Source organism: Solea senegalensis, linkage group LG10 (assembly GCF_019176455.1).
Source record: "Solea senegalensis isolate Sse05_10M linkage group LG10, IFAPA_SoseM_1, whole genome shotgun sequence".
In the NCBI taxonomy this organism is placed as follows: Eukaryota; Metazoa; Chordata; class Actinopteri; order Pleuronectiformes; family Soleidae; genus Solea; species Solea senegalensis.
This window is the reverse complement of record NC_058030.1, coordinates 15,960,733-15,987,149: the sequence shown is the minus strand read 5'-3', so window position 1 is coordinate 15,987,149 and position 26,417 is coordinate 15,960,733. Positions and strand designations below refer to the sequence as shown.

Below are 26,417 nucleotides of genomic sequence, written 5' to 3'. Positions count from 1 at the left end.
AGTATGCGACTGAAAGACTGATTAAAAAGATTCCGCCATGTAACACAGATGCAACAGTTTGTTTTCTTTTCTTTTGCCGGATTCTCGTGCTGTACAGTAGGTTCTGTTAGAAATCTCACAAAGAGAGGAGAAACATAAAAGGAGGTTTTTTTGGCGTTCTCCCAAATGCTTTGGTAAATGTCTGCAGCATGATGAATAACTCTCAGCTCACTGGAGTTTTCAGTCTGCCGCTTTATCTGCATCGCATGGAACTGTAGTTTTCTTTTTACAGCAATTTCCTTATCACAAAGTTTTTAATTAGGTTTAGTAAGGTTAATTACTTAATGTGATCTCATCTCACTTTATGCTAATTAGTCAGGCAGCGAGAGAAATATGGGCTTTTTGGAAATAGAATGAGAATAGAAGTGCTAATTTCTTTTTTTTCTGCTCATGTTTGTCTGTGTAAAACCTCATGGCCTTTTTCATTTATCAATTAATTCTTACAGCTGCATTTAATCCTTGTGCCGGTCATACGTACTGTCCGTCATTAACAAAGCAGAAGCGCGCTCAGCGTGACCGTCACACGTCTTTTGTTTTGAAGGCAAGCTCATTAAGTGTTGTGTTAGAATACAAGGCTTGAGGATATTTAGGAAGGGTTGGGTGTACATGTCCCCACCCCCACCCCCACTCCCTCTCTCTTCTCTCAGAATTACTGCTGCTGCTGCCGACTTTTAATGGAATCTGATGTGAAAGCTTGTGAATAATTCTTCCGGGGCTGTGGATTGTAGGTCATTGTGCCATTACAGTTTGTTCCTGCTCCGTCTGAGGGAGGATGTATGCACGTGTGTGAGTGTCTGGGACTGTGTCGCAGGAAGGAGCGGCGGGGGTGGGGGGTGGGGGGTTGGGGGAGCAAGGCATGGAGGCGCTGTCTGCTCGAAGCATCGCAGCTTCATTCTGCTGTAGGTGGACACCCCCACCCCCCACCACACAAACGCAAGCTTGACCCACAAATCCTTTCCTCCAGGCAACAAAGGGATTATGAAAGAAATAGACTAATCTACTTCTGTGAATTTATATGCACGGTGATTGCCATACAAGCCCCAGCATTAACTTAATCTGAGGGAAAAAGAAAAAAAGCTCTTTCAGATGTTGTGTTTATTTTGTCATCCAAAGCTGCTATTGCTGTACTTTGCACCTAATGTGCAGAGCAAAGACAGAAAACACTTGGGTTCCAGTGGGAGAAGCTTTGTTTTCTTTATTTGGGATACATGAGAAGGAACACTAAGGCTTGTAAGAGGCCACCTGCAATAACAAATTACTCCCCAGTGTGTAGGAAACATCCAAAAGCAGCACTCCGGATGGTTTTGGTCTTGATTTATTAATATTCTACATAGACCTGAGGGCTGTGCATGATAGATATCCGGGGGTGTTGCTATATGAAAAATATACCTTTGCAAAAGGGCTTGCCAGCAAGTTCTACTCAGTAGCACGTACCAGAAATGACAGTTTGGTCCAAGTGAAAGCACAGTCGGGATGGTATTTCAGGCTCGCTCATCTCAAACATCTTTGATCTCTTCTCTTCGTTATCTGCCGCTAGCCGAGGTGGGAGTGAAGTGATGGTGAGTGAAGGGGACCGAACACGGGTGAACCTCTCGCCCTGTCGTAGCCAGACAAATCATATGTGGAGTGTTTCGCCATAGTTGGCTCTTCCTCCCTTGTTGAAATTGTTTGTCTCCGCGGTGTGATACAGCAGATCCCAGGCTAATTCCAACTGTCCAGAGAGAAATAAACCATGTGATTTCATGCAGAAAAACGTTCGCAAGCTGGAGTGGATGGAAACAGATAAAGCTTCTTGGCAGCGGATGCATTATTGTTTCTTCTCGTATGATTGTGTCCCTCCATATATGACCTTATGATGAAAGATTATGTGATATTATTTGGTGCTATTTATCTTATAGAGGGATAAGAGTTTTGATTATTCATCACAGGAAGAGCATGAGACTAAGGTTTGTGTTCCATCAAGCTTCCAGACTAGAACCCAGATGCTGGGCTTGGGTGGTCACACCCATAGCGATGTTGCGCAATGACTGTTTACTGCCCCTTGTTTGTTAACCAAAATCATCTCTGTGCTTTCCTGGCTCCAAATAAACCGGCCCCTACGCAGCAGGAGCGTCTATCCAGTTGACCACATGGTTTAACAGACAAAGCCACTAAACTGTCTTAGTGATATTTCCTTCCCAGATGTTCTAATGATGTTCTCACCAGCTCTCACCACCTCTGCTTTCACAGTGTGTTCACAATGTGAGCCAGATGGGGTGTTTTTTGTTTTTTTTTGCTTTGGAGGGTGGAACATCATGAACCCTCTGCATGGATAAGGGACATACACTGACTGTATTACAGAGTTTACCTTTCCAAACTATGACTGCAAATATACCTCCAAAACTGTAGATGACACGATGTCCCTCAACTCTGAACTAAACTCAACGTTCTGTAGAAGTAGATTAAACATACATGCAGAAAGGTTGTAGCTGTAGTAATGTGGGTTAACTGACTCAATATTTGGAAAACAGAAAAAGGCGCACCAGCAAGAACCGAAACAGGGATTAGTATGGGAATTATCTTAAACAGTACATGATAACATATGCTAATCCTCTGAGCAAGTTCAAAATAAACATGGGTGAACATCACCTGTTCTCAAATGAAGAAAATGCAATCATTCCTCTGGCTTCAACCATCGAGGATGACCTGCACTGGGAAAGCAGGTACTATGAAACAAATTAGATTTTCCCCAATAAACCTAATGGCAAACTGCAGTCAGAATCTTTTAATATTCCATTGAAACAAATGTCTGTTCTTGGCTGATGCTGAAAGGTTCAGGCGTAATGAGCTTCTGCACGTTTCTTGCCGAAACTGGAGTTTCTCTGCAGTCTCGGCTGACTATGAGAACTGAATTGGCCTCTAGTGACTTGTTGATTTTGTTACTCATGGTATGACCCTAGAGTGCAACTGATGTTTCGTTCATTTTATCACTCTGCGACCATGGGAGTATCCTCCATTTAAAATATAGTAGTTTGTACAGCTGTGTAATATTAACCGTTTAATTTTACAACATCAACTGTCCTCACTCTTGTTTTAAGAGCACAACACATTCTCCGGCATTCCCGTTTGTTTAACCTTATCTTTTCAAACATAGCCTGTTGCATGGAAACAGGGGAACCGTTAAGCTTCTCAAACACTTTCAGGCCAACCCAGCATTTATCACAGACTGTAACAAGTAGCCGAGCGCTGGTCGAAGAGTGTTTATGTGATATACACGCTCAGCACTGACATATGTGATGACACTTGTGAGATACGAGCCACTAATGAGCAGCATCACCAGCCTGCAACTCTTTGACCCCCGTCTCATCTGGTGTTAGTGGTGGATAAAGCAGCTTGAAAGTCTCTTGTGTAAGAGACCTGATCACTGACATGGGATGGAAGCGGATGGGGAATGACGTAAATGCCCCCTCCTTCTTTCCGTTCTTCTCTGATCTCTAATCCTTGGCAGGTCAGCTGCTCTGCTCCACCGGTGACCATAATTCCTTTACAGAAACGTGTCCTTAGAAGAGTTCCTGCTTGCTCCCTGCCCCTTAGTATGTGACTGACCTGGAAACCGCGCAGCTGACGCAGACAAAGCGCTTAAGGGCCTGAACTGCCTCCTTGTTTTTAGTTTTGATCTGATGAAGGACATGACTCCATCTGTTTCCTGCCGCCAAGGGCTGCAGCATTCACTGCAGCAGAGTGGATGGAGACAAATGCGCAAATGCAAGGATGAGTCACAGCTTTGTTCTCGTGTTATGACAAGTGCTTCTGCTTGAGTGCGTGGGGCTGGAAATATTGACATGTTTGTGAAAATGACTTTGAGGCTTGTTGTGTGGCTGGCATCATTGTAAATGGGTAAACACAAATGATCAACAGTTCTGCTGACATTTCTGTCTAGCAGTTTACCAGTTCAACATCTCCGTGTTTACCACGTAGCGTTCTTTTGTTTGCCCCATCAATAAACAAGCCAACTCAAAATGTAGAACATAAATACTTGTTGTTCTCCCCTCAGGACGCTATTAGCTTCTTAGAATCCTCCTTCCTTTCTGCATGCCTGCTATCCTCCTCCACAGTCAAATCTATCCATCTCTTTTCTCTGGCTCTGTCCTCTTGTGTGTCTTCCCCCAGCACCTGTCAGCTCCATTGTCCTCTCCAGGAGAAGAGTAAACCCTATACAGACATGCTCCTGTGACCTTTTTAAATGGCCCCCTCCCAATGGGGCGGGTGCCTTTGTTCCTTGTGCCTTTCTTACCAGGTTTTGGGGCAATCAGCAAGGGGGCATCCGTCTTCCCATAGAGGGAGGCGTGGTGGTTGCTGCTTGCTGAGTGTGATAATGGACCACACATGGTTGTGCTTCAGTGGCTCACCACGACCTGGGCCATGGTGCGTAGGCACAGGCCGCGGTTCTGCCTCCTCCGTCCCACCAAGCCACCCCAAGAAACACTTTTCTTCCCAGGCTTTTGTGAGGGCCCTTTCACTTAGCCCGGGCTCCACTGGCCCCCTTTGTCCTCCTATCAGGGGGCGCTGTGCCTCAGCGCCTACTCCCTCATCTTTGTTCACTCCACCTACAATATGTGACCAACAAGTATCTCAGAAATGCAATGAATGGAAGTCTTTCTAACAGATTTAATGTGCCTAAGTAAATGAGAGAAAATGAGATTCCGCCGGCAGTTTGTTCAAGTGTGCTGATAATGTGGATGAATTCACATTAGGATCAGGATTTGAATGTCCGTGCTACTATGGGGCATGAATGTGTACATCACATATTTTTTTATTATGAATCATTTAATGTCAAATGCACAAATGTTTCAATTGTAGACAACTGAACACAACAATCCCAGCTGTCCAAGTAAAATTATTACTTTTTTTTTTTTTTTATCATACCTGATTAAATTAAGAAGCCACAAAAAAAGGCGTCAGAGGTCTGGATACTACATCAAAAAACTTAATATATGTCTGTGTCTCCAAATCCACTAACATGTCTGACTTAGCAACCATAAATCTTTATATCCCAAGGTTTATTAAGTTTCCCTTTTTTCTTTATTATCTGTAGAAGCAGCTTTTTGATGTTTGACGCACATGTCCGGGATATTTCTTTCGTCTTTCTTTCATTAGATTGGAGGCCCTGCTAATTTAGAAAACGTCTGTCAAAGCCTGTGGCGATGGTACCACTCTAACACCTTATTAATATGAGGCACAGACTGTATATATGGTAATGATGACAGTTTAATAGAATGGATAGAAGTGTAGTTTAGCTGAAGGTTGGATGCAAATGTATGTACTTTGTAAAAGCATTCAACAGCAGTTTTCTCCAGTTTCACATTGATTTGTTGGTGCTCCTTGCAGAGTGAAGCATAACAAGCAGTTATCAGTGTTGTGGTCTTCTGCACCACATGGCCCTTTGTTGATCTGCTGCTAACCACAAATACAGTATGTGGAATCATCAAAGGGACTGGGGTAGCCTCAACAAAAGCTTGTTTTTTCTCCATTGAGGTCACCGTGCTGCATGTAGTGTTTGGCATATGTTTTACGAAGTCTAATTAAAAGTTTAAGGCATTGCTGGGTTCAAAAATACCCCAAAAGTTCAAAATATCAATCTGACCCATGTATACTGTCAAACCGCTTTGCTTACCATCAAATGATTTGCCCCTAACTCTCTGTAACATCTGATCTCACTCATTCTAAACCTATATAACCCCTCGTCTAAAACATCTGAAGTTACTCCCACATTTTGTAGAAGGATTTAAAAGAGACCCTTTTTTTTTTTTCTTTGTAGAACGCAGACTTCATTTAATGCAAATAAATGTGGTTGCTCAGGTTTTCATGGTAAATTTCTCAAGTACCACACAAGCCTCGGAAATATTGAAATCAATCAAACCTCCCTATGGAGTCACATGGCTCTGATTATCTAAACACGAAAAAAGCAGTTGTCTGTTTAACCATCAGCCCAGACCTCATGGCTGAAACACCATTGATTGCTTTTGTGTGATACTGAGGAGACATGGCCAAACACATTGATTACCGCTCACTTTACCCAATTGATTCTGTCCAGTTTATTCCAACAGTAATTAGCCTCCTTTAACAACTGAATCATCTGAGTGGTGTAATTCACTTACTAATGAAATGATTGCACAATAACAGTTTTAATATTATTTTGTGTTCTTTTAGATTAGTGAATGTGGCAATGTCTGAAAGTGGATCACTGCCAGTGACAATTGTTTTAGGAAATCCAAATGTGCTGACTGATGCAGGTTTATGCTGTATTATTGTTTGGAATTCAACAATGGGATTTGGAAAAAAAGATATTGGCTGTGAAACTTGTTGACTCAGAGAAAGACATTAGCTGAGGAAGTTAGTTTTTTGGATACCTATACAATCTTGAACCAAGAAAACCTGTTCAGATTATACAGCCTAGTAGCCCATCACACAATCTGATGTAAAAAAACATAAGCATTAATGGAGAAAGGACATAAAGCCATATGTAGCCTTAATTTGTAATAAACATATCTCTCTTTGGCATGCGTTAGATTGGTAATATTAGGGCGAAATGAAAATCAATAACTGATGTTTTATGGATGTACGGTAACCTTGTAGGTGTTTGGTGAAACAGTCATGCATTTGACTGGAATGCGATATAATATAAATGCCACCTGTGCAACAGGGTGCTCAGTTGTTTCCATTCATTCATATATTATTTGAGGGATTCTACACTTTCGTCAACGAAAAAACAAAGTGAGGAAAAAAAAAAGTCAGAACGTCTGTAAAAAGCACAAGGGCTGGTTACAGAGGCAGTGTGGTTTGTGTGATTTGGTGGCCATAAAATTCTAAATGTGTAAATGAGCTCCTTTGCAAAAATGCAAATTGACACCATGTGAAAGACAAAGCATTTAAAAAACACGTAAGAGGCTATTTGGGTCGCTGCCTGACATGTTTATGGGTGAAAAAGTTTGTGCAGTCTCACGCAATGTCAGGCAACGTCGGGGATATTTAGGCTGCCTTTGCATTGACGCAAGTCTACAGGCCGTGGAGAGGGAACTCTTTTCTTTCCTCATCCCTTCACTTTTAGATAGTTTCTTTTCGGTTTCTCACGCTTTCAGTAGCACATCCATACACTGTTCGTATTATACCCCAGGACAACTTGTCTTTCATCGCTTTTTGTAGCTTAAAAACGCCAACCCCCTTAAGCCTACTTTTCCGTGTCCAATTAAAGTGGAAATAAAAAACAGATTGCCGTTGCACCTTAACCTGATTTCCTCTCACAGTATCTGGCCCTGACTATCTGAGAGCGAGCTAAAGTTAATGAGGCGACAATATCGGCTATCAGAGCTGCCTTATTCTAATCTGTTAGTGGAGATCCTGTGACTTTCAAGTACTGTTATTCAGACCGCCTGTCCACATTAACTTTGACACACACACACACACACACACACAGCTACTGAGGTGGGCTCCAGATCCGAGTGAATAGGTTACATGTGCCTTCAATTATGGCCTGGAAGTGGAGCCCAAATAGGAGAGTCTGACAAAGACAGGGTTTAGAACAGTGGGAGGACTTGCCTGTTGTGACAGTTTCTAATGAGATCACTGGGAGCTGCGTTCATGACCACTGCCATTCATTAATGTGATGATTTGTTGCGTGTGTGTGTGTGTGTGCGTGTCATTTTTCATGCTGTTTTCATGAGCAGAGCGATCCTACCAAACGTCAGAGAAACGTGAAACGCCTTGGGCCATCTTCCTCAAAGTAGAATTGAGGCTCATACGCAAACCACCCTCCAGTGGAAACACCTGCAAGTAGCAATTACAATTTGTCAACATTTTTGACAAATTTTTTTCCACTTTTATTTTGTGCAAAAAAATTGTTATGGAAACACAATTAATGATCCGTGCAAAGAGAAAAAAAGATTAGTTGTTTTATTGTCTCCCAGCTTCCAGCAGCATGCTTCCCTTTGTATTGTTAGGGCTTTAAGCTGATTGGTTTGTTTTCAGATTTGATTGATTGCGCATGGCTTCAAAAACATAGGCACTAATCACAGCGCCTGTAGGATGATGAGCTTTCTGCATCTTCTTGCACTCAAAGCAGCCTCCCTATATTTAAACAGAGGACCTGTATGGATGACTGGGATATGGCACAGCTGTTTCAAATGCTGAACATATAAGATGGTCGGCACTAAAGATGTCTTCTCCTTTCTGCTCCACTGGCAATCTCAAAGGCTCTTGCTGCACTTAAGCCCCCATGCAATAAACATCAGTGAACAGAGGCCTCTTCTGTGATGTGCCCATGATTCAGGCTCATCCTTCAAGGCTGCCTTGCCTCATAAAGCCCCTCCATGCAAAAAGGTTTGGGAAGAAGGATGGCAAAGTGCTAGACAGGAGATCTATACTTAGCTCTTGCTTCTACGTGGGTTTTCCATCCTGTACTGCTGGGCCCATCTGTCTGACCTTACTGAACCTCTGCATGGGTCGAAATCCTCCAAGCCCAACCACCACACGTAAACAGCCCAGTTGTCGGTCAGGCTGTACTGGTTTGGCACACAACAGGGCCACAAGCCCTGGAAGAAAAGTCTCCCCTGCACTAATTTCCCTCTTCATGTGAAAGAGAAGCACTCTAAACACAAGAGGAGGAACAAATCAAACTAATTTATTACCACATGGCCAAAAAGGTCAGTGCGTGACAAAAGCCCTCCTGTTGTGAAGACGAGTGTTGTGGAATGGCCCCATCCAAGCTGAGTCTTGGTGACTTCTGCAGCATTAGACATGGTTCAGGCTGAGCAGAAACTTGAAGGTAGAACTAGTTTGAGACCAAGGACTTTGTTCTTATGCTTTGTTTTGCTGTGACTTTATTGAGTCAGGCCTCTTATCAATGTTCACAATAAATTGGCCTAAAAGTTTAACTGACACAAATTGAATTGTTTTTAATTTGTTGACTATTACGTTGCTATTTTGAGTAAAGCAATACCATGAAAAGCTAATGAATCATATAACCTTTTTCAAGGGAGTTATTATCATATTTTCTGATCTGGTTAAATTACCATTTGTGTTAGACCTGAGCATTGTTATCCTTTTTTCTTTTTCAATGTCTGAGCAACATTTGTTCTGTGTAAATCTTTTATTAGCCACACTGTATTTGGCCATGCAGTCTATTGGTCTGCTGTTTGTTTGCATCCATTAGTCCACTATGTTGGTTCCCTATTTGGTTCAATAATTCAGCAACTAATGGATTAATATCTATGACATTTGGTACAGACACTCACACTTTCCAGAAGATGCATCTTAAAGATTGGTTACCTTCTAAATTCCTGTAGCACTGCCAAGAGGTCCACTTTGGATGTCTCAGTATAAATGGATAGCCATGAAATTTGATAACAGTCTGAGGATGAGGTGTCTCTTAATACCTGTAGAGATCCCCTGATTCTTTATCTAGTGCCAACATTCCCATCAGCCTCTCAAGATCTCTGCATTCCCCATCACCAGAGATTGGGTCTGTGTTGGTCTGGCATTCAACAAATGGGTACCAATTTTTTTTTATAGACACGGGCGGATGACGACATTTACATCGTACTTCCACATCTCTGCAAACTTGCGGACTACAGGCCTTCGGTAGACATACTGTTTAGCAAGCTAATAACAGCATTTCCATTGAGTAATACAGAGTAAAAAAGACTCCAGGTGCTTGTGCATCATGGTACGGAAGCAGAGAGAACAACCAGTTCTTTTGAAAACCATCTGAACTGTTGAGACTTGACTGCTCAAAGTGTTTTCTGTTGATATAGAAAGAGGGAAGAGTTGGTTACCAAAAAGTAGTTGATTTTTGTGTGTGAGAGAGAAAGGGGATTGCGTGACCCAGCAGCTCTCTTCCGTCTGGCCACAGCCCTGCACATGCTGACAGATTTATTGACACAATAATCACAGTGTAGCTTACTGTATCAGCCCACTCTGCTCTCTGCACAGGCAGCTCCTGCAATTGGCTTTTACACCTGGAACTGACTATAAACATCACACAACTTTAACTGAAAATATGACTTTGACATGAACATGATGTGGTGATAGAATGTGATGGTGGATTTACACTGAAGAGCAGCGACAGCAGCTATTCATAAGGCAAATTAGGAATTGGCATTGAACATGATTGAATTATAATGCTCACAATGGTGTGGATGTTAAGTGTTGAAAAAGTGAAAAGGATTTAGAAAGTTACAGAGAGATGTCAAGGCAGCTAAATCAAACAGGGCAGTGGCCCTCAGGCCTTTTGCTGGACAGTAAAGTGTTGGACAGGTCCCATCAGAGCCCCAGGCAAATTCACATCATGGGATTCAAGGACGGGCTGCCAGGATTCCTGCTTTGTCAGGGTGGTTGGCTGGGTAGAAGTGTGGCTCACTGGTTGGTTGGTTTGCTGGTTGGCTGGTTAGCGCTGGCGATCAGTATTCAGGCCACGTCTTGCTGTGCCTGTCTCAGTCTAAACAAAGGGCTGATCAGGGATGCTAGGCAGCAGGCATGAGTATTCACCGAGCTAAAACACTCCATAGAGGTGGATGCGCTTGCCCTTCTTCAGACTCAGTGTCTCAGTGTCTCTGTGTTTGCTTGTTTACCGTGCCATGAAATGGAGTGAGTGTGTATTATTGTGCCAGTGGAGCAATGCAAATACCCTCCCCTGAAGGGGAAGACCTATTCCACTTAGCTTGGGAGTGCTGTTGGGTGAATCAAACGCAGTGTTGCATGTTGCACTCTTGAAAACACTTTGAATTCTCCGTGAGATCTCTTTTTTGTACATTTTAAATGCACCATGAAAGTTGATTTTTTAAGCCAAGTACTTAATGAGATCACATGGACAAGAAGTAACGTTCTAAATGGTTTTACAAAATAAATAATGAGTGTTACCTGGAAGTGTAGTGAAGAAAGTAAGGCTGAGACAAATTTACATGAACTAGGTAGTGGAAGCATGAGCACACTGGAAAGTAGTAATGAAGGTCAGAATTAACTTGAGCAACACAGGGGAAATTCAGCCCAGATTCAGCCCTAATTACTGTTGTCCGTGACCTTTACCACCATCGCCAGTATCTCATCCATCCTGACTCTCCTGCCTTTTACTAATTATCATGATCGAGGGAAGGCAGCTGTCCACGGTCAGTGAAAGTATAGCAACACCCTCTCTATGATGTGCTCTTAGAATCTCTGGCAAATCTGTCAAAATAAAAGGAAAACAAAGGTTTCACTTTCTCCTTCAAAACCCTCAGTGATGTGTGCAGAACAGGAAGTTTGAATAATAAAATGAAATAGCTTTTGTTTTGCACAAATTAAGAAAAAATTCCAACTCATTCACTCAGTCTTGTGGTTAAAAAGAAAAATCATTCAACATTCTCTCCAGCACTCCCTGAGGCTGTTTTCTTTTATTAAGAGCTTTTACTATAGGCTTACTAATCGCATATGTCAAATGAAAGAAAGCAGCCATTCATTCTAGACAATAGGCATTTTATGGTGGCCTCCGCTGCGGTGTTGGCTACAGAGAGCTACCCCACAACTGTTTTTCTCAGTTTGTTCTCCTCTTTCAGAGTTTAAGCTAAAATATCAAAACACCCCGGGACAGTTAATTACATCTTATCCTTGAGATACAGTAACTGAAGTTTCTAAATAAAAGAATCTGGACCGTTTTTCCTCATGTTGAACAGGAGCCTTTCTCTCTCTCTCCCTGGCTGAGCTAGTCTTAAAACGTTAACGCTTGATTACATTTTATCTTGTTTGGCATGCACTGCCAATGGCTGGCAGGTCCCATCTATAACCCCATGCTTTGTAACAATGCAGCAAAATAGACACCCCCCCCCTCTCTCCCTCCCCCTCTTATGTCTTTGCTTTTCATTAACATCACCTTTCGCATTAATAATTTGTTTATTCAAATGAGCTTCGTGAGAGTTTGATTGCTTTTCTTATACACTGAATACATTCATGGCAGTAATCTAAAGGTACATAATAGAACATCATTTATTTATCAAGAAGGAGCACAAAGACTGTAATATGTTCCTAATTGGCTTCTTAAAAGTATAGTTTTAAGACATGGTCTTTATTTTTCTTTTCTTTGTGAAATGAGACTGTAAGTCTAAACAAATAGAACTTATATTTTAACAATAGAAAAAGACCGTTAATAAAGGCGCCATTAGTGCAATGGAACGACATGCAATTAATGACGTGCTAGCATGCCCATGGGAAGAAACATTAGACAAAAGTGTGCCGGAAACACTGAGTGGGCTACCCCAGTGTCCCAGTGGGCAGGCTATAAATACCACTGTGCTTCTTTCAGATATTAAAGCTGGGTGATGACATGTAGTTGGCAGACCTTTGATCACTTTCTCCAGACTCCCTTTAGTTTCACATGCTCTCACAAATGGAAATCTTTATATGCTTTGTATTTTAAGGAGCAGATTTTCACTATCGGTAAAGTGCACTGTCTGGCCTGTTCCTTTGTCACCCACTGTGGAGTTAGTGTGAATATTACAAACAGACTTAGTCTCGTCTGTAAAGTCTTGAGCTTTGTTTCCAGGGTAACGGGTAGAAACACTCGTATCCATCCAACAGGAATTCTTGTACTCGGATGGTTTCTGCTAATAATTTAAATTTTAGTTGACGTTTCTTTTCATATAGTTTTTCACGTAGTTTTTGTTTCAGTTTACACCCACGTTTCAGCTTAAAACAAATAGTGTACTTGTCTCTTGTGTGGACAGATGCCTAACCTCACCCTTTGGTGAGGATTGTGAGCTTACTGTCGACACATTTTCATTTTTCTTTTTTCCGTTTGTAGAAATCTTGTTTGGTCACAATGGGTTCCATTTCACCAACTGCTTCATTTCATATTCATTGAGTAGATCTAAGGGTGGGAAAAAAAAACCCTGATGACATGTCCTTGACTTTCAATCTCATCTCGAACGTGAGTCTCATCTCTTATGTGTGTGACAGCCACACAGAGCCAATCACTTTTCAGTTTTAGATCCAGTCTGTTTACATGGGATCCTGCAGTCTCTGGACAAGGCAATTTTTCTCCGTCCTGCTCGTGCGTGCACAGTATACATGAAACTGTTCCAGGGGTAAAGAGGTTACCTCTCACGTGATTATTTCTCAGCTAAGGAGATAAGGAGATAGCAGGAACATTTTTCATGGAAATGTGTTTGAGCCCAGCCAAATAGGCTTGAGGTGCCCATGTAGGAATTTTTTTTTTTTTCAGTGGTTTAAGAATAAAAAAAAAAGATATCATTTATTCTTATAGTTGGAAGTGTTATGACAAACTGAGAAGATATTATGAAAGTGGCCTTTTATATATATACATATATATATATATATATATATATATATATATATATATACATACACATATATGTATATATATAAGTATATATATAAGTATATATATATATATATATATATATATATATATATATATATATATATATATATATATATATACATACACATACATATATACTTACATATATATGTATTGTTTTCCCTTTTGTAGCATGAGCACATTCTGGTGAATTCATTTCACAATTTTCAAAACTACTGTATTTGCGTTCACCATAGCCATACATAGGGGCTCTGTGTAAGTTATTATAACATGGAAAAATATCATCCTTGCCAGATACTGCACGTTCACTGTATAAACAAGTCTGTGCTTAAATAATTAAGATGGGTACATTAAAAAAAAGTAAAATCAATACGACTAGGGCGGTGGAGGCATGTGATCGTGATCCAGAGAAGCTGTGGAGAAATTCAAGCCGACGGCCAAGAAGTAGGTGATCATGAAACAGTAATGGGAAGTCGAAAAAGTTTTCAGGGGCTGCAGTTGTTAGCAGTGACATGATCCCTGTGTTCCTCTGGGAGTCAGCGTGCAGGATGGCGGTCACGGGTGGAATGTGCTCCCAGCTTGGAAAGGTCCTCTTTGCTGCCAGCTCTACTTAGAAATGGGCCTGGTCAGCCACAGAAACTCAATCTCTTCACTCCTACTGGCCTCTTACAGCTGCTGGAGAAGTATAAGGGCTGATAATGATGAAGAAATTCAGAGGATTAAGGTCTTGCGATAGACTGGGAAGACTCACCGTGACTAATGTGATCACTGTGAGTTTATGGCTGTGAGATTATGAAGTTTCTTTCACACTAAAATGAGTGGTTGCTCTATTTTGTGTCTTTGACTTCAGTTGATTACTTAATAGATCCAATTGATAAAATAAAAATATCATGAAGCAGACAAAGTGGAAAGTAGTCTGTTCACCCATGTTCCAGCTAATGCAGACCAATTAAACACATTCCCAACTGGTGAAAAAAAACCCAAACCCGGATTGAATGGGGTTTTTGACCAGTGAGAATGCATTAATTCAGCTGTAGGTGTATCTCTATCTTCTGGTCTGGCTCGTTCACACATGAGCGGGTTTGGAGGTTACACCCCCTTCTCTCTTCCCCTCTCTCTCTGTGCACATGCGAATGTTAGATACCCGCCAGTCTCTGTGTCATGTAAGAGCGAGACAATCCGAGAGTACGGCGACTCAGGACACCAAGGCCATAAACACAGTGGTCTTTTGACTGGCACTGGTACATGCATACATGCTTTGCTGGTGTGGTTTTAAGGCAATATATAATGCATCAGGCCTCACTGACTCCCTCGTGGCATGCAATGGAAAAACAGTGCACTTTGAAGCTATGATGTTTTGTATTTTTTGTGTAAAAATAATTTGAAATTGGTATTAAAATAATTTAATAAATGTATCTTAGTTAAATACATTGGATTAATAGCACATAGGCGCTGCCTTTACGAACATTTTCATTCGTGTCAGTATTAAATATCAGTATTGATCATTCAATGAAAACACATTTGCCAAATTTTAATTGTGGATTAATGGCGACTAACGAAATAACATGAGAGGCTGCCAGAAAATGTGCTTATTTTCGACACTGCACTGTAAAATATAGTCAACATCACATTCAACACACACTTTTGTGCGACACACATCCTCATGTACCGCCTCTCGGATAGCCAAAGCTGTAAATGCAGTGGGCTTTTGACTGGAACTGGCTTTAGTCCGTGCTTTGTTGCCAAAAGTGGTTTTAAGGCGATATATAATGTGTTTGGACTCGCTGACTCCCTTGTGGCATACAATGGAAAAACAGTGCACTTGTCTCCAAAACAGCTTTGAGATGTTTATGAACTATAATGCGTCTTATGTGGGCATTTTGCGGTAGAATGAAGATCTCAAATAAACTGGCGTATCAGTCATGAAGTGGAGGCTACCAGTTCTTAAGCCTGGTGGAGTCCTTGAGAGGTCGCCAATCTCACTAGAGAGGGTAGAAACCCGATCATCTGTGTGCTGACATGTGAGGCTTTTCTATTACACCCCAGCTGTTTATTTCTCTGCCCCTTTTGACCATCTGAGGCGAGGTACTGTTTATTTCTCTCAGATCCATCATAGGAGGAGTTCTCGCTCTATATCGGATGATTCTGTAATATGATGAATGCCACAGCTTCTGCTGCAACACACCATAACTCCCCGTGAGCTTTTTGGTATTAGAGGTGGCAGTTGTTCAACGGGCTTTTGCCAAAATAAAGTGTTATGCTTAAAAAGGGAATGGCTGAGGAAGCAGTTCATTACTCTTGAGTCAACAGTTTTTGGGTTCATTCTTGTTTCTTTTCTCACTTTTACATCAGTTTTTATTCATAATTTAGAGCATATATATATAGGACTAATAAAGCTTTTACTACTTACCTTGTGCCTTTTTACACTCCAGTTCAGTGTCCAAATTGTGACTGCTGTTGAGGACACACTTACGACCTGGAGCACCTCGGCTCTGCTATTGCCAACCGTCTTCTCTCTACGGGGGTTTGGCTCTGTTTGCCGTTGAATTATCAGCACCATCATCTCCCAGTGAAAGCAGCAGAGGTCTGCCACAATGTCTGATGCCTTGTAGCATGGCAGAAAAGATATGAAAATCATTTAACATTCAAGAGCCCCTGTAGGGGGGAAATGTGCTTTCCTTGTCCCCTTTTTGACCCCTGTTGGCCCTCTCCTCAGCCGCTGACATACACACAGCTTGCGGCTAATGTAGCCACATTGCATTAGGTCACACGGGTTCATGTCTGACGGGGTAAAGTCAAACGGGCCTCTTAATTAGCCGCCATGTCTGCTTACAGAAGCTGAAAGCTCATGTGTGTTCACAACTGCTCTTAAATGGATAAACTGAACCTTATATCTCCGCTCCACTCAAACGCCCTGTTGATTTTCACCCCAGGTCACCTTGCCTCAAAGCTGCATGTTGACAACATGACGTTCCAATACTTTGGTTCCTGTTTTGTTTGTGGTCAAGGGTGTGGTGCCCTTACCTCATTCCTGAGTCACCAGCCGTGAAAGCTGAGTGGCAAAGCTGCCTGGACATTGAAGCTCATTTTCTCTTTGCGAATAACACTTGACCACACTCTCGGTTCATATCTTTTATGAAATGTGTCACATCAGTAACGTGGTTAGACAAAGAAGCAGTGACATTGATTGAATTGACAGAAATGTCACTACTGTATTAAATATACATTTTGGCCGTCCATCTACTACATGTTGTGGGGTTTTTTTGTACCCAGAAATGCTTTTCTAACCTTATTCTTTTCTCTTTGCAGCCGTGCAATCAAGACCAATCAGGATCTGCTTCCCGAAACTCCCTGGACAAACGTCTTCTACGATGACTTCTGGGGCACTTTACTCACGCACAGTGGCAGTCATAAGTCTTACCGGCCTCTCTGCACCTTCTCCTTCCGCCTCAACTACGCCGTGGGTGGGCTGGAGCCCTGGAGTTACCACATGGTTAATGTGGCCTTCCACGGAGCAGTGACAGCCCTGTTTACCTCGCTGGCGCGCCTGCTGCTTGGAGGAGGCCCGTGGAGCCTCCTAGCGGGCCTCCTCTTTGCTTCTCACCCCATCCACACTGAGGCAGTGGCGGGTGTCGTGGGCCGGGCCGATGAAGGTGCCGCTCTGTTCTTTTTGCTGTCCCTGCTCTGTTACATCCATCATTGCACGCTGCGGGGCCATGCTGGGTCCTGGCGGCTCATGGCGTGGTTCGTGTGCAGCCTGGCCTGCGCTGCCTGCAGCATGCTGTGGAAGGAGCTCGGAGTCACAGTCCTGGCTGTGTCAGCGCTGTACGACGTCTGCGTTTTCCACAAGCTCAAATTGCGGCAGGTCGTCATGCTCTTCTACAAGGTAATCAAGTTTGTTCTGTGCCCGTGGTGCATATCTGTTTTCCTCTGTCTGCTCCCTGACTTCCCGGAATCGGTACGACACAATGCAAATATATCCAGATAGATTTGTGCTAGAAAAGAGGCAAACAGCATATTCTGCACCAGGCACACTCACTGAGGATGTTTCATAGCCTATCAAGGATTTTCAGCTGGGTATTCTGGAAACAAAAAAGATGATGAGTATCATTATAGCAATAAAGCCTCACTAATGCTTAATCGTTATGATCTAAGGCTAAAGATTAAACTGAGTTAATGTGTAACGTGGTCACAGTCTGGTATGTTGCATAATTTCAGGTCATGACTTCATTGTAATGCAGTCTCTAATCTGTCCACATTTAACAGGGAGATACATTATTTTCTTCCATCTGATTGAGGTTTGTAAGGAAGATCCAAACTACAGATTAAGTCATTCAATTAAACCAAACTCAGTGGAAGAATGTAGCTAACTGCTCATTGACCCACATTTTTAGTGATGGATAATGTGTGTATATAGAGTGTAGTGATGAAAAGTGAGCTGTTAGCCACATGTTACGCATTAGCATTGGCACATTCTGTTTTAATGCGTTATAGGTTTGTGTGCATATTAACATGTGTATATATATTTATATATATAACATATGTAAAAGTTGAGGTCAGAAAAAGTGATGACCATTTCATATTTCCTCGTCACTTTTGACACATCCAACCATTGAGCACCCTTTTTCTCTAACAGCTCCTGTCAGAAGTATTTACTGTTTGTTGTCTAGGCAATGTCACATCCCTGACTCTCCGGCCGTCATTACAAATTCAACAGGACATTTGCACTTATGTAACAGCACGGCACAGCCTGGGAGACGGTTAGGACGCATGAAGGGACAGGTGTCAGCGAGAACAGTGACCGGTATTAACATCTGTCCTCAGTGAATGGATCGGGACCAGATCATGCCTAGTGCACGTCTGTTCACAGAAACCTCATTGGGAAGTGGTTTGAGGACGCATTTTGTCCACATTCCTGAGCTGCATGAACGCAGTGTGATAGGATGGATGTTCTCACAATGGTCCTACTCTGCTGACGCCATGTGACCGGTGGTAGTTTGACAGTTTTTAGCAGCATTAACCACTGTATTAACACTGAGCAGCATATGATTTCTTTTTTGACGGTTAAAACAGTTTTTTTCCAGCTCAAGGAGAATTTTGATTCACACCACTCCTCTTCTCTCTCTCTCCCCCTCTTTCTGGCACTTGCACACACGTACACCTTCACCCACATAAATACGTTGACAGCAGACTTGTTGAATAGATGTTTAGGCAAACAGTCGTGACACCACCGTACTAATACACCACTGAGTATTTAAATAAAGGGCGGGGAAAGCCCATATCCTATCAATTGTGGTCACAGGAGACACATCCAGGACATATTTCAATGCCATATTTGCATGATCTGGTTACGATTGGATCACTGAGGACAGATGTCTGAACGGGACCCAAAAGCCGAGAGAGAGACAGAAACAATGAGAGAAAACTATTCAATTGAAGTGCAGATGATACTTTTGGTTCAACTCCGTGTGGTAATGAAGACTGATAGCCTCTGCTGCTGCTACTGCCTTCTCCACACTGTCCTCTTCGTGATTTAAGCCTTATCTGACTCCGTGTCCTCTGGAGTACAGCCCATCCATTGCTGTAGGCAGACAGGCCTTCTAATGGCTTGTCAGGCTTGGCTAGACTAGAGGAAACGGGGCCAAAGGGGCTGAAGAAGATGATGCCTCACAGCTGACACATTTCAACTTTCTGATTAAAATCCCCCCAAAAAAAACCTTGCTGATCCAGTCGTCCTTCAAAGAATAAAATTGACTAGTTACAATCCTGGCACGGAGCAGGCTCTTCAGATTGTGTTTTTGTGGTTTGCCATCTTGCTTAATGAACTTGGCAAGTGTCTCCAGAGACAGATGTTTTCACCGCACAGTAGCTGTGATATTTTTGATAAAAAAATGATTCAGTGATCTATGTGTGCATCTTACAGGTGTAGCTCAAAACGGCCTATACAGACATTCAGTAACAACATTTTGCTGACGTTTGCCATGACTGCATCGTGTCATGTCATTACCACGGACAACACAGAAGAAGCACAGACAGAGAGTTGTCGTCATCACCTCTCACACGTTAACCTCAGAGCTTTGTTGTGTTTCTCTGCTTTAGGATAACAGCACTCTAATCTTAGATTGATAATTATTAGTAGTCCAATCCTCTTTCCTTACGTCTAATAAGTAATGCTGCATGTCCACTCCGTCTCTGTCTCTGTGAGGAGAGGCACTTACTTTGACTGATGATGAGCAAAGGGAGTTATTCCTCAAGGCCTTCAGCTGCCTGTGTGATCATTAATGTTTCTACAGAGCTGCAAATGATCTCAGGGAAAATAAATACAGGCTTGAGATCTGTCAGGTGCTGAAAACCTGGCCTCTAAATTCTCCAATTCATATTGTACGAATAAGAAAGCCGCACAGTAACATTTATGGTCTGAGATGAAAGGGAAACTAGGCACAGTGGCATGAACAAGGGGAAATGTCACCATGTCTCAGTCTTTCCTTCGTTTGAGAACACAACATCCATGCATCAGTCGGACTAAAGAGGCCAGTTTGTTGCATGACAGACGGACCACAGTGGAACAGTGCTTCATTTTATTACCGAGCTCTACGCTCAGCTCAAGTCATTTGACATTCAGCATTGGAAATTTGCAAACAGGGCCTTTTTATCTGATTGTGGCGTACGTACAATTACATTAGAGTTTTATATCTGCTGCAAATCTCCCATTTTGTCATTACTGCTTCTGTGTGCACTTTGAAGGTTGTAGGCTGGGAGCATCGCGGTAATTCACTGGAGGTCCATAACTCATTTCACCACAACTTAAACTGCAGACTATTCATGCAAATCAATGGGTAATGCATGCATATTATCTTGATTTATTTGTAAAATGTTGCAGGACTTTAAATTTATATAACAGATCTTGGAACAGTCCAATCGTGTTCCAAAAAGCTTTAGCAACAAAGTTTTCCTGAGGACTGAGGCAAATAAAATTCAAAAAGTGATATTTTACATAAAAAGAAAACAGATTTGAACTGGGTAAGATCAAGCTGTCAAATTGAATAGGCAGTAATTCATTGGTGTGCTGTGCATGTGTCTCCTGCTAGCTTTTGTCTGCACAGTGTCAGCATTACAGTTTACATGTATCCACTTCTTCAATTCATCTACTTTAATTGTCCCAGGGCCAATGATCTGATAAAAGGGATTAGACAAACACGAGCCGACTTTATATGCAGAAATACTGTGTATTTGCCACAGTCTGCCGCACTTTCAGGATAAGTATTCATTCCGCCACAGGGCTGTATCGTTGTGTTCGTGTTTGTGGCGCTGGAGCTGCTCCGGCTAAAAAAAGAAAAAAGAGAGAGAAAATGGAGGGAATGCGAGAAGGAAACAATAACACCCAGACTGTAATAGAATAAGCATATGCTGGATGAACAGTGACCCTGGAGTCAAAGCTCTTTGCATCATGTGGCTTCTAAAGGCTTTTATTAAGAGAGTCGGTGTAACCTTTGGATGCCTGCGTTGTGCTCTGGTGTAATCTGTCGTGTCTTTCGATAAATCAGTCAACCACAGCCATATTTTATGAATATATGCAAAGCAAACTCCTATTTCATACAGAATGGGCCTGTGCAAGTAGCAGTTTTATGGCCCATAATCCCCTATATACATTTCAACAAGCATTACATTACACCCTTCCCTTTTCCTCCCTCCCATCGTTAGTCTGTATGTTTAGTGTCCAAACTACCAGTGCTTTCAGTGTTGACAACTGGTGCCAATGTCGGTCTACAGTGTATAATATGTTTGTAATTAGTTCTTTCCAAGACCTGCACTGTCTTTAAAAACCGTCATTAAATTGTTTACCCAAGCTGACCTTTCCAATGGTGAGATTCAACAGTTGCCTTTGTGTCTGATTAAAGCATTTATGGCCATATGTTCTTATGCTTTGAGCTACTCGCAGGCAATGGCTTTATAGCATTCAGATGTAACATAGTTGGCAACAGGGAGTGTGTGTGTGTGCGCGCGCGCGGTACAGCCACAGTTTATGTGGAAAAATATGCTTTTTACGAGGCTGTTCCTGCCCGACGTGGACTCATTTTCAACAACAGATACTGAAACACAATTAGAGTTCCTAATTTAGTAGAGGAAAGAGATTGTTTCACAATGTTAATTCTGAAATTAAATGTTTGACTTGAGATTTGTTTCTCTTTCACCAATAAAGTCAAGTTGTAGGTGAAATTGGCCTTAAATTGAAGGTCTGTTTTTTGGGAAGAACAATAGCCACACAATTAAATAATTCTATGTTATCATCCTTATGTCAATTTTTTTTGAAGTTTCACCTTCACAACAAACTTTATCTGAGGTTATTTTTAGAGAAAGTGTGACTTGTCCGACTGAGGAGATGATGCCGATTGTTGACGTGGAGCTTCAGTGTGAGTCAAAGTCCCTGAGGGGCCGACACTGCTGACATGACCATGACAACAGCGGCCCTTTGAAAACACGATACAGAAATCTGATGCTTTGAAGGAGTAGACTGGATAAAGAGATATTATCTTGGTGATGTCATGTTAATGCTTTGCATCCATCAGTACAACCTGAGCAAACTGTGCCTCACATATTTCTTCAGAGGAACTTGAGATGTTCCTTTTGCTTTTTTCTTTTGTTCACATTCAACAACCAACAAATGCAACCACTGGAAACTGATTTCCATATCTGGGACAAGACCCAGCTGGCCCTCAGTGAATGTCAAGCTTACTCACTTTATCTTTTCACACCTCCCATTTTCTGTTCACACTTTGGCTATTAGTTCAAGGTCACTGCTCCAGGCATGTGTGTGTAATATGTTTGGCGGGTTACAGAGTTAACCTGGACTGTGAGCTCAGGTGTTATGGCGTTGTCGAGGCCAGCGAGCTCTGACCTCAGGGATGTCAGAGATGGAACAGCAGGCCTGAGATGGGAGGTCCCTCAAAGCATGTATGCGTGTGTAGTGCATGCCTAGCTTGCTGTGGTTGTGTACATATACGCAGCACACACCCTGCATACAAATACATGACATGCACACATACCCTTGCAGTGTATTAGATGAGGTGAAGGGAAACACAGCCCACCACATGCATTCTTACCTAGGGCTCCACAGATGCTCCTCCATGCTCTAATGGCTCCTGTCACAGTGTGATAGATTGGGCCTGGTGGGCTCAGCTCGTGCCCCCTGCCCTCACCCACCTGCTTCTCACATGGGGATACACACCACCTCCTCTGGCCTGTAGAGGGATGTGGGCAGTCAGAAGCACGCACACTTGTAACAAAGAAACAAAGATTAAGAAGTTAAAGTAAACCAGGCACCTATTGCAATACACAGTATTGGCTGTCAGTCACACTGGTTTCCACTCATATGTGCGTTTTTTTCCTCTGAATTGAAACATAATTTACAAAACTGACCCTAAAACTAGTCATTGACACTATTACCTCTTCATATTTTCTCCTCCGGAAAATATTTACTGACGATATGAATCAAATGAGAAGTAGAAGCACATTTTCGCATAGACCTCTATTCAAAATGCATTCTTTTTTTAACCACTGCTACTTCTATCCTTATTCCTAGGCTTGACTTGTCAGACTGGAAGAATTTGTCCATTAATATATGCAGTCTGAGTTAAATTGAGTGTTGGATAAGTAGGTTGTCATGGCTCTAATACATTTGCATAAACATGTGGAATAAATAGCTTAGCACAAAGAGAGGAACTTTTGTAGTAATTATGAAGTTGCCAGGTGATGGGCAGATTATTTCTGCTATGTGCATGGCCCAGCCAAGAAAGAAAGCATGTAACCCTCTGTAAAAACCACAACAAGAATTCTTCTTCTACTGTAATGAGTAAATAGACGTGGTATTATTAAGAGAACTTAAGAGGTGGTGCTCATCTTTGGACAGAGACGAGTTTGCCCATTTCCACTGCTTCCAGTCAGTTGCTAAGCCAAGCTAACCAACTGCCAGCTTTGTAGTTAATGACCAGACACCAGAGTCATATGTATCTTTCCATGTCTCTCTCGCTCAGCAGGGAAGGACATTTGCATATTTCCAAAATGTCAAAGTATTTCTTTTAGACGTGGTTTGAAAATGGATAAGGGCGCGCTGTTTCTCCCATCTGTCTCATTCTGAAGAAAAGCATCATGAAGGCAGCAGTAATCGAGAAGGCATTCCACTCGCTGATGATTGAACGGGACTCTCGATCCCAGAATGTCATAGCTGTGGGGTGAAACGAGGCAAGTGCAGCCACAGAGTGATGGAAAGTGACTTGAGCTGGGTTTGCTTCAGTCTGCCGTTTATTAGACTTAAGAGAACCTGACAGGCACTGTGCCAGTGAAAAGCGGCACTGTAAGCCTGACTTTGCTGTGAGACGATGGAAACAGAGACGAAAAAGAATGGAGCCTATAACAAAGTCTCATGCTGGTATAAAAACAGATGCAAAATACAGAACAAGCCTCACTTTGCTTATGGCTCAGAAATGACCGCATAGCCCAATTCTTTTTATAGCCAGCATGTCTGAAAATCGATCGTGGCATGTTATATAAGACCTCAGCTCTGGAGAAGAATGTTCTGCAGCACCAGCGTGCAATCGTACGACTCTGTTGCATGTGCGTTGAGTTTGCTTTAATGAAGACGAGAACAGATAAGTTTTCATTAGTCTTTCACGGGGACAGTTCATTCACTCACTAATAAAACAGCCACAGTAATGAAATCACCATCATTAGACAATTTACTTTTTTCCTTCCTGCAGACATTCTTGAACCATGTAGGTTTTCTTTTTTTTTTTTTTTCCACCGTAGCACAAAGGTCTATTGATTTTCCAAATGTTGAGTTTTTCCAAACTGTAGCGTATTTGAACACAACTGAAATACACCTTTGTTTGAGCCGTCGTTTCAGCTGCTGACCATAGCTGTTTATTTATGATGCCTTTTTATGGTCTCAGCAAATAAACTGAAGGTTTAGAAGAGCTTTTACTTAAGACCCTCAGACTTGTGTCTTTTTATGGGCATACTGTAAAGTGTCATTTCCATACATGAATGATATGAAGCTGAAATTGGGCGAAACAAAATGATAATTGACATCATTTCAAACATAGGAGTTGTTATGTAAAGCTCAACAGTATTTTGAATATGACAACTGCTCTAGATCAAAGCCCTGTGACAAGTTTAGAGTGCTGCCTGTAAGTCTTTTTAGATTATTATTATTTTTTTTTTTTACCAACTTACAGTAAATTAGGCTTTTAAGAATCCTTTTCAAAACAAGCAACCGAGAACCCAGTTAACTGCTTCCAAAACTGTTCGGACGGATGAGTGACATGTAATCATTCAGATGCAGAATGGGCAAACTGCCACTTTACACAAACAAAGCAAAGGGAAACAAATCAACGGCTGTCTGCAGAGTCTCTGTGCTGCGTGGTCTCTCGATTCTCTTGCATAATATTCACAAGTTTTGCTATAAGAGCCGAGCGGTGCAGTCAGTCCGATGAATACGTCGGCGGTTTGCTCTGGTACTGAGTGAAAATCGCCTCTTTTTGCGCGCCGCTACAAAGGAGCACATGCATCTCCCAGAATGTGTTCTGTCATCGCCGTGGGCGCTCGCAGTGCAAAGGGAGGGAACCGAGAAGAATCGGGGGCATGTGCAAAAGAGATGGAGTAGAAATATGTTGAAGAGGAGGGGAGAGACATTATTGGATGGGGCAGCCAAAGGACGGAGAGACCAAGGAAAAGAGGGTCTGTTGTTGACATTTTCAGGAGGCAGAGAGTGCGCACGAGAGAGAGATAAAGTGTGTGTGTGTTTGTGTGTGTGTGTGTGCTTCTGTCAGATGGGCTCTCTGTCTGTAAACCATCAGCCACTGTTTTCATGGCTAATTAAATTCTGGGGATATGCACGCCTCATATCGCACTTGACTTTGCTCTGCACTCCACTTTAACCATTAAGTAGTTAAGAGGGATTTAAATTTAGAATTGTCGTCTGTCTACTGTCATTTTCTAACGTTGTGGTCATTTATCATATATAGCTAAAATCAAAAAAAAAAAAGAAAAACACACAACGCAGCACACTGTGCAGAGCAGAGATGCGGATGTTCTGTGTTGTTCCATGAATGTGATTTAAGTTACTCAATTATGCATTTTTTATTATTAACCTGGGACAACACAGCGTCACATATTGACCATCAGCCATAGGAATATCCATATCTGCAGACTTCTATTCACAGAAGTCCCATTAGCATTATATTGCACTGCACTTTTTGTCAGCGTATGATCTATAACGTCGTCTTATAGAAGATATTGATTAAGACAGTTCCGACCGTAGCTACAGTGCTGCAGTATTTCCTGCGGCTGTGATGTGCACGGTCAACCTTATCTGCTCATTATATTCATGGGAGATTGGAGCCTGTGGGGTAATCGTGAGGTGCACACTTATCACCCGAGGGTTGCCACTGTGGACCCTGCAGAAGTGCAGAAAGAGATGGAAGAGGGTAATTGTTTTTCAAAAAAAACAATAAAACAAATATATACACCTGGAATAGTATTACAGTCCCTATGTTTTAGAAATAGCTTCTTTGAGAAGGCCATCCCATCATTCCCTCCCATCCTAGTGTACCCCCTCATTGTTTTCTATTCTTCCTGCTTTATATGCTGAGTTGCAGTTTTCGTCCTTAAATGTTGAGTGGAGCGTGTGAATTAAATGGACTCTGGCTCATGCCCAGTTCTAATTTCTCCACTGTGACACATTGGAATGATTGTATGATTATTTCAGCAGGGGAAGCAAAGCCACATGGGACAATCCACTGGTTGTAAACATGCAAACTGTGCAAACAGTCTATTTCCACGATTGGAACTGTGGAACAAACCTCCAGTAGTATTGAGACATTTAAATCACATCAAGTTGCATGATCAGAGCTGGGTTTCATCAGCACCGACATGTTCATTCATTGGCGTAGTTTATATTTAACGCCACGCTAAATCTAATTTACGACAGGCTTTTCGTGTATTGCATATCGCCGTGTTGTCACAGAGGCATTGGGTG

At 42.1% G+C, this 26,417-nt stretch overlaps 1 protein-coding gene across 1 annotated transcript in view; it reads left to right on the top strand.

Annotated features, from left to right (window-relative positions):
* Positions 1-26,417, top strand: part of tmtc2b (transmembrane O-mannosyltransferase targeting cadherins 2b) — an 84,860-nt gene that overhangs the window by 22,311 nt on the left and 36,132 nt on the right. Inside the window, exon 2 of the mRNA XM_044036029.1 lies at positions 16,694-17,270. Within this exon, the coding sequence (XP_043891964.1) occupies positions 16,694-17,270 (577 nt within the window). The remainder of the gene's footprint in view (positions 1-16,693; positions 17,271-26,417) is intronic.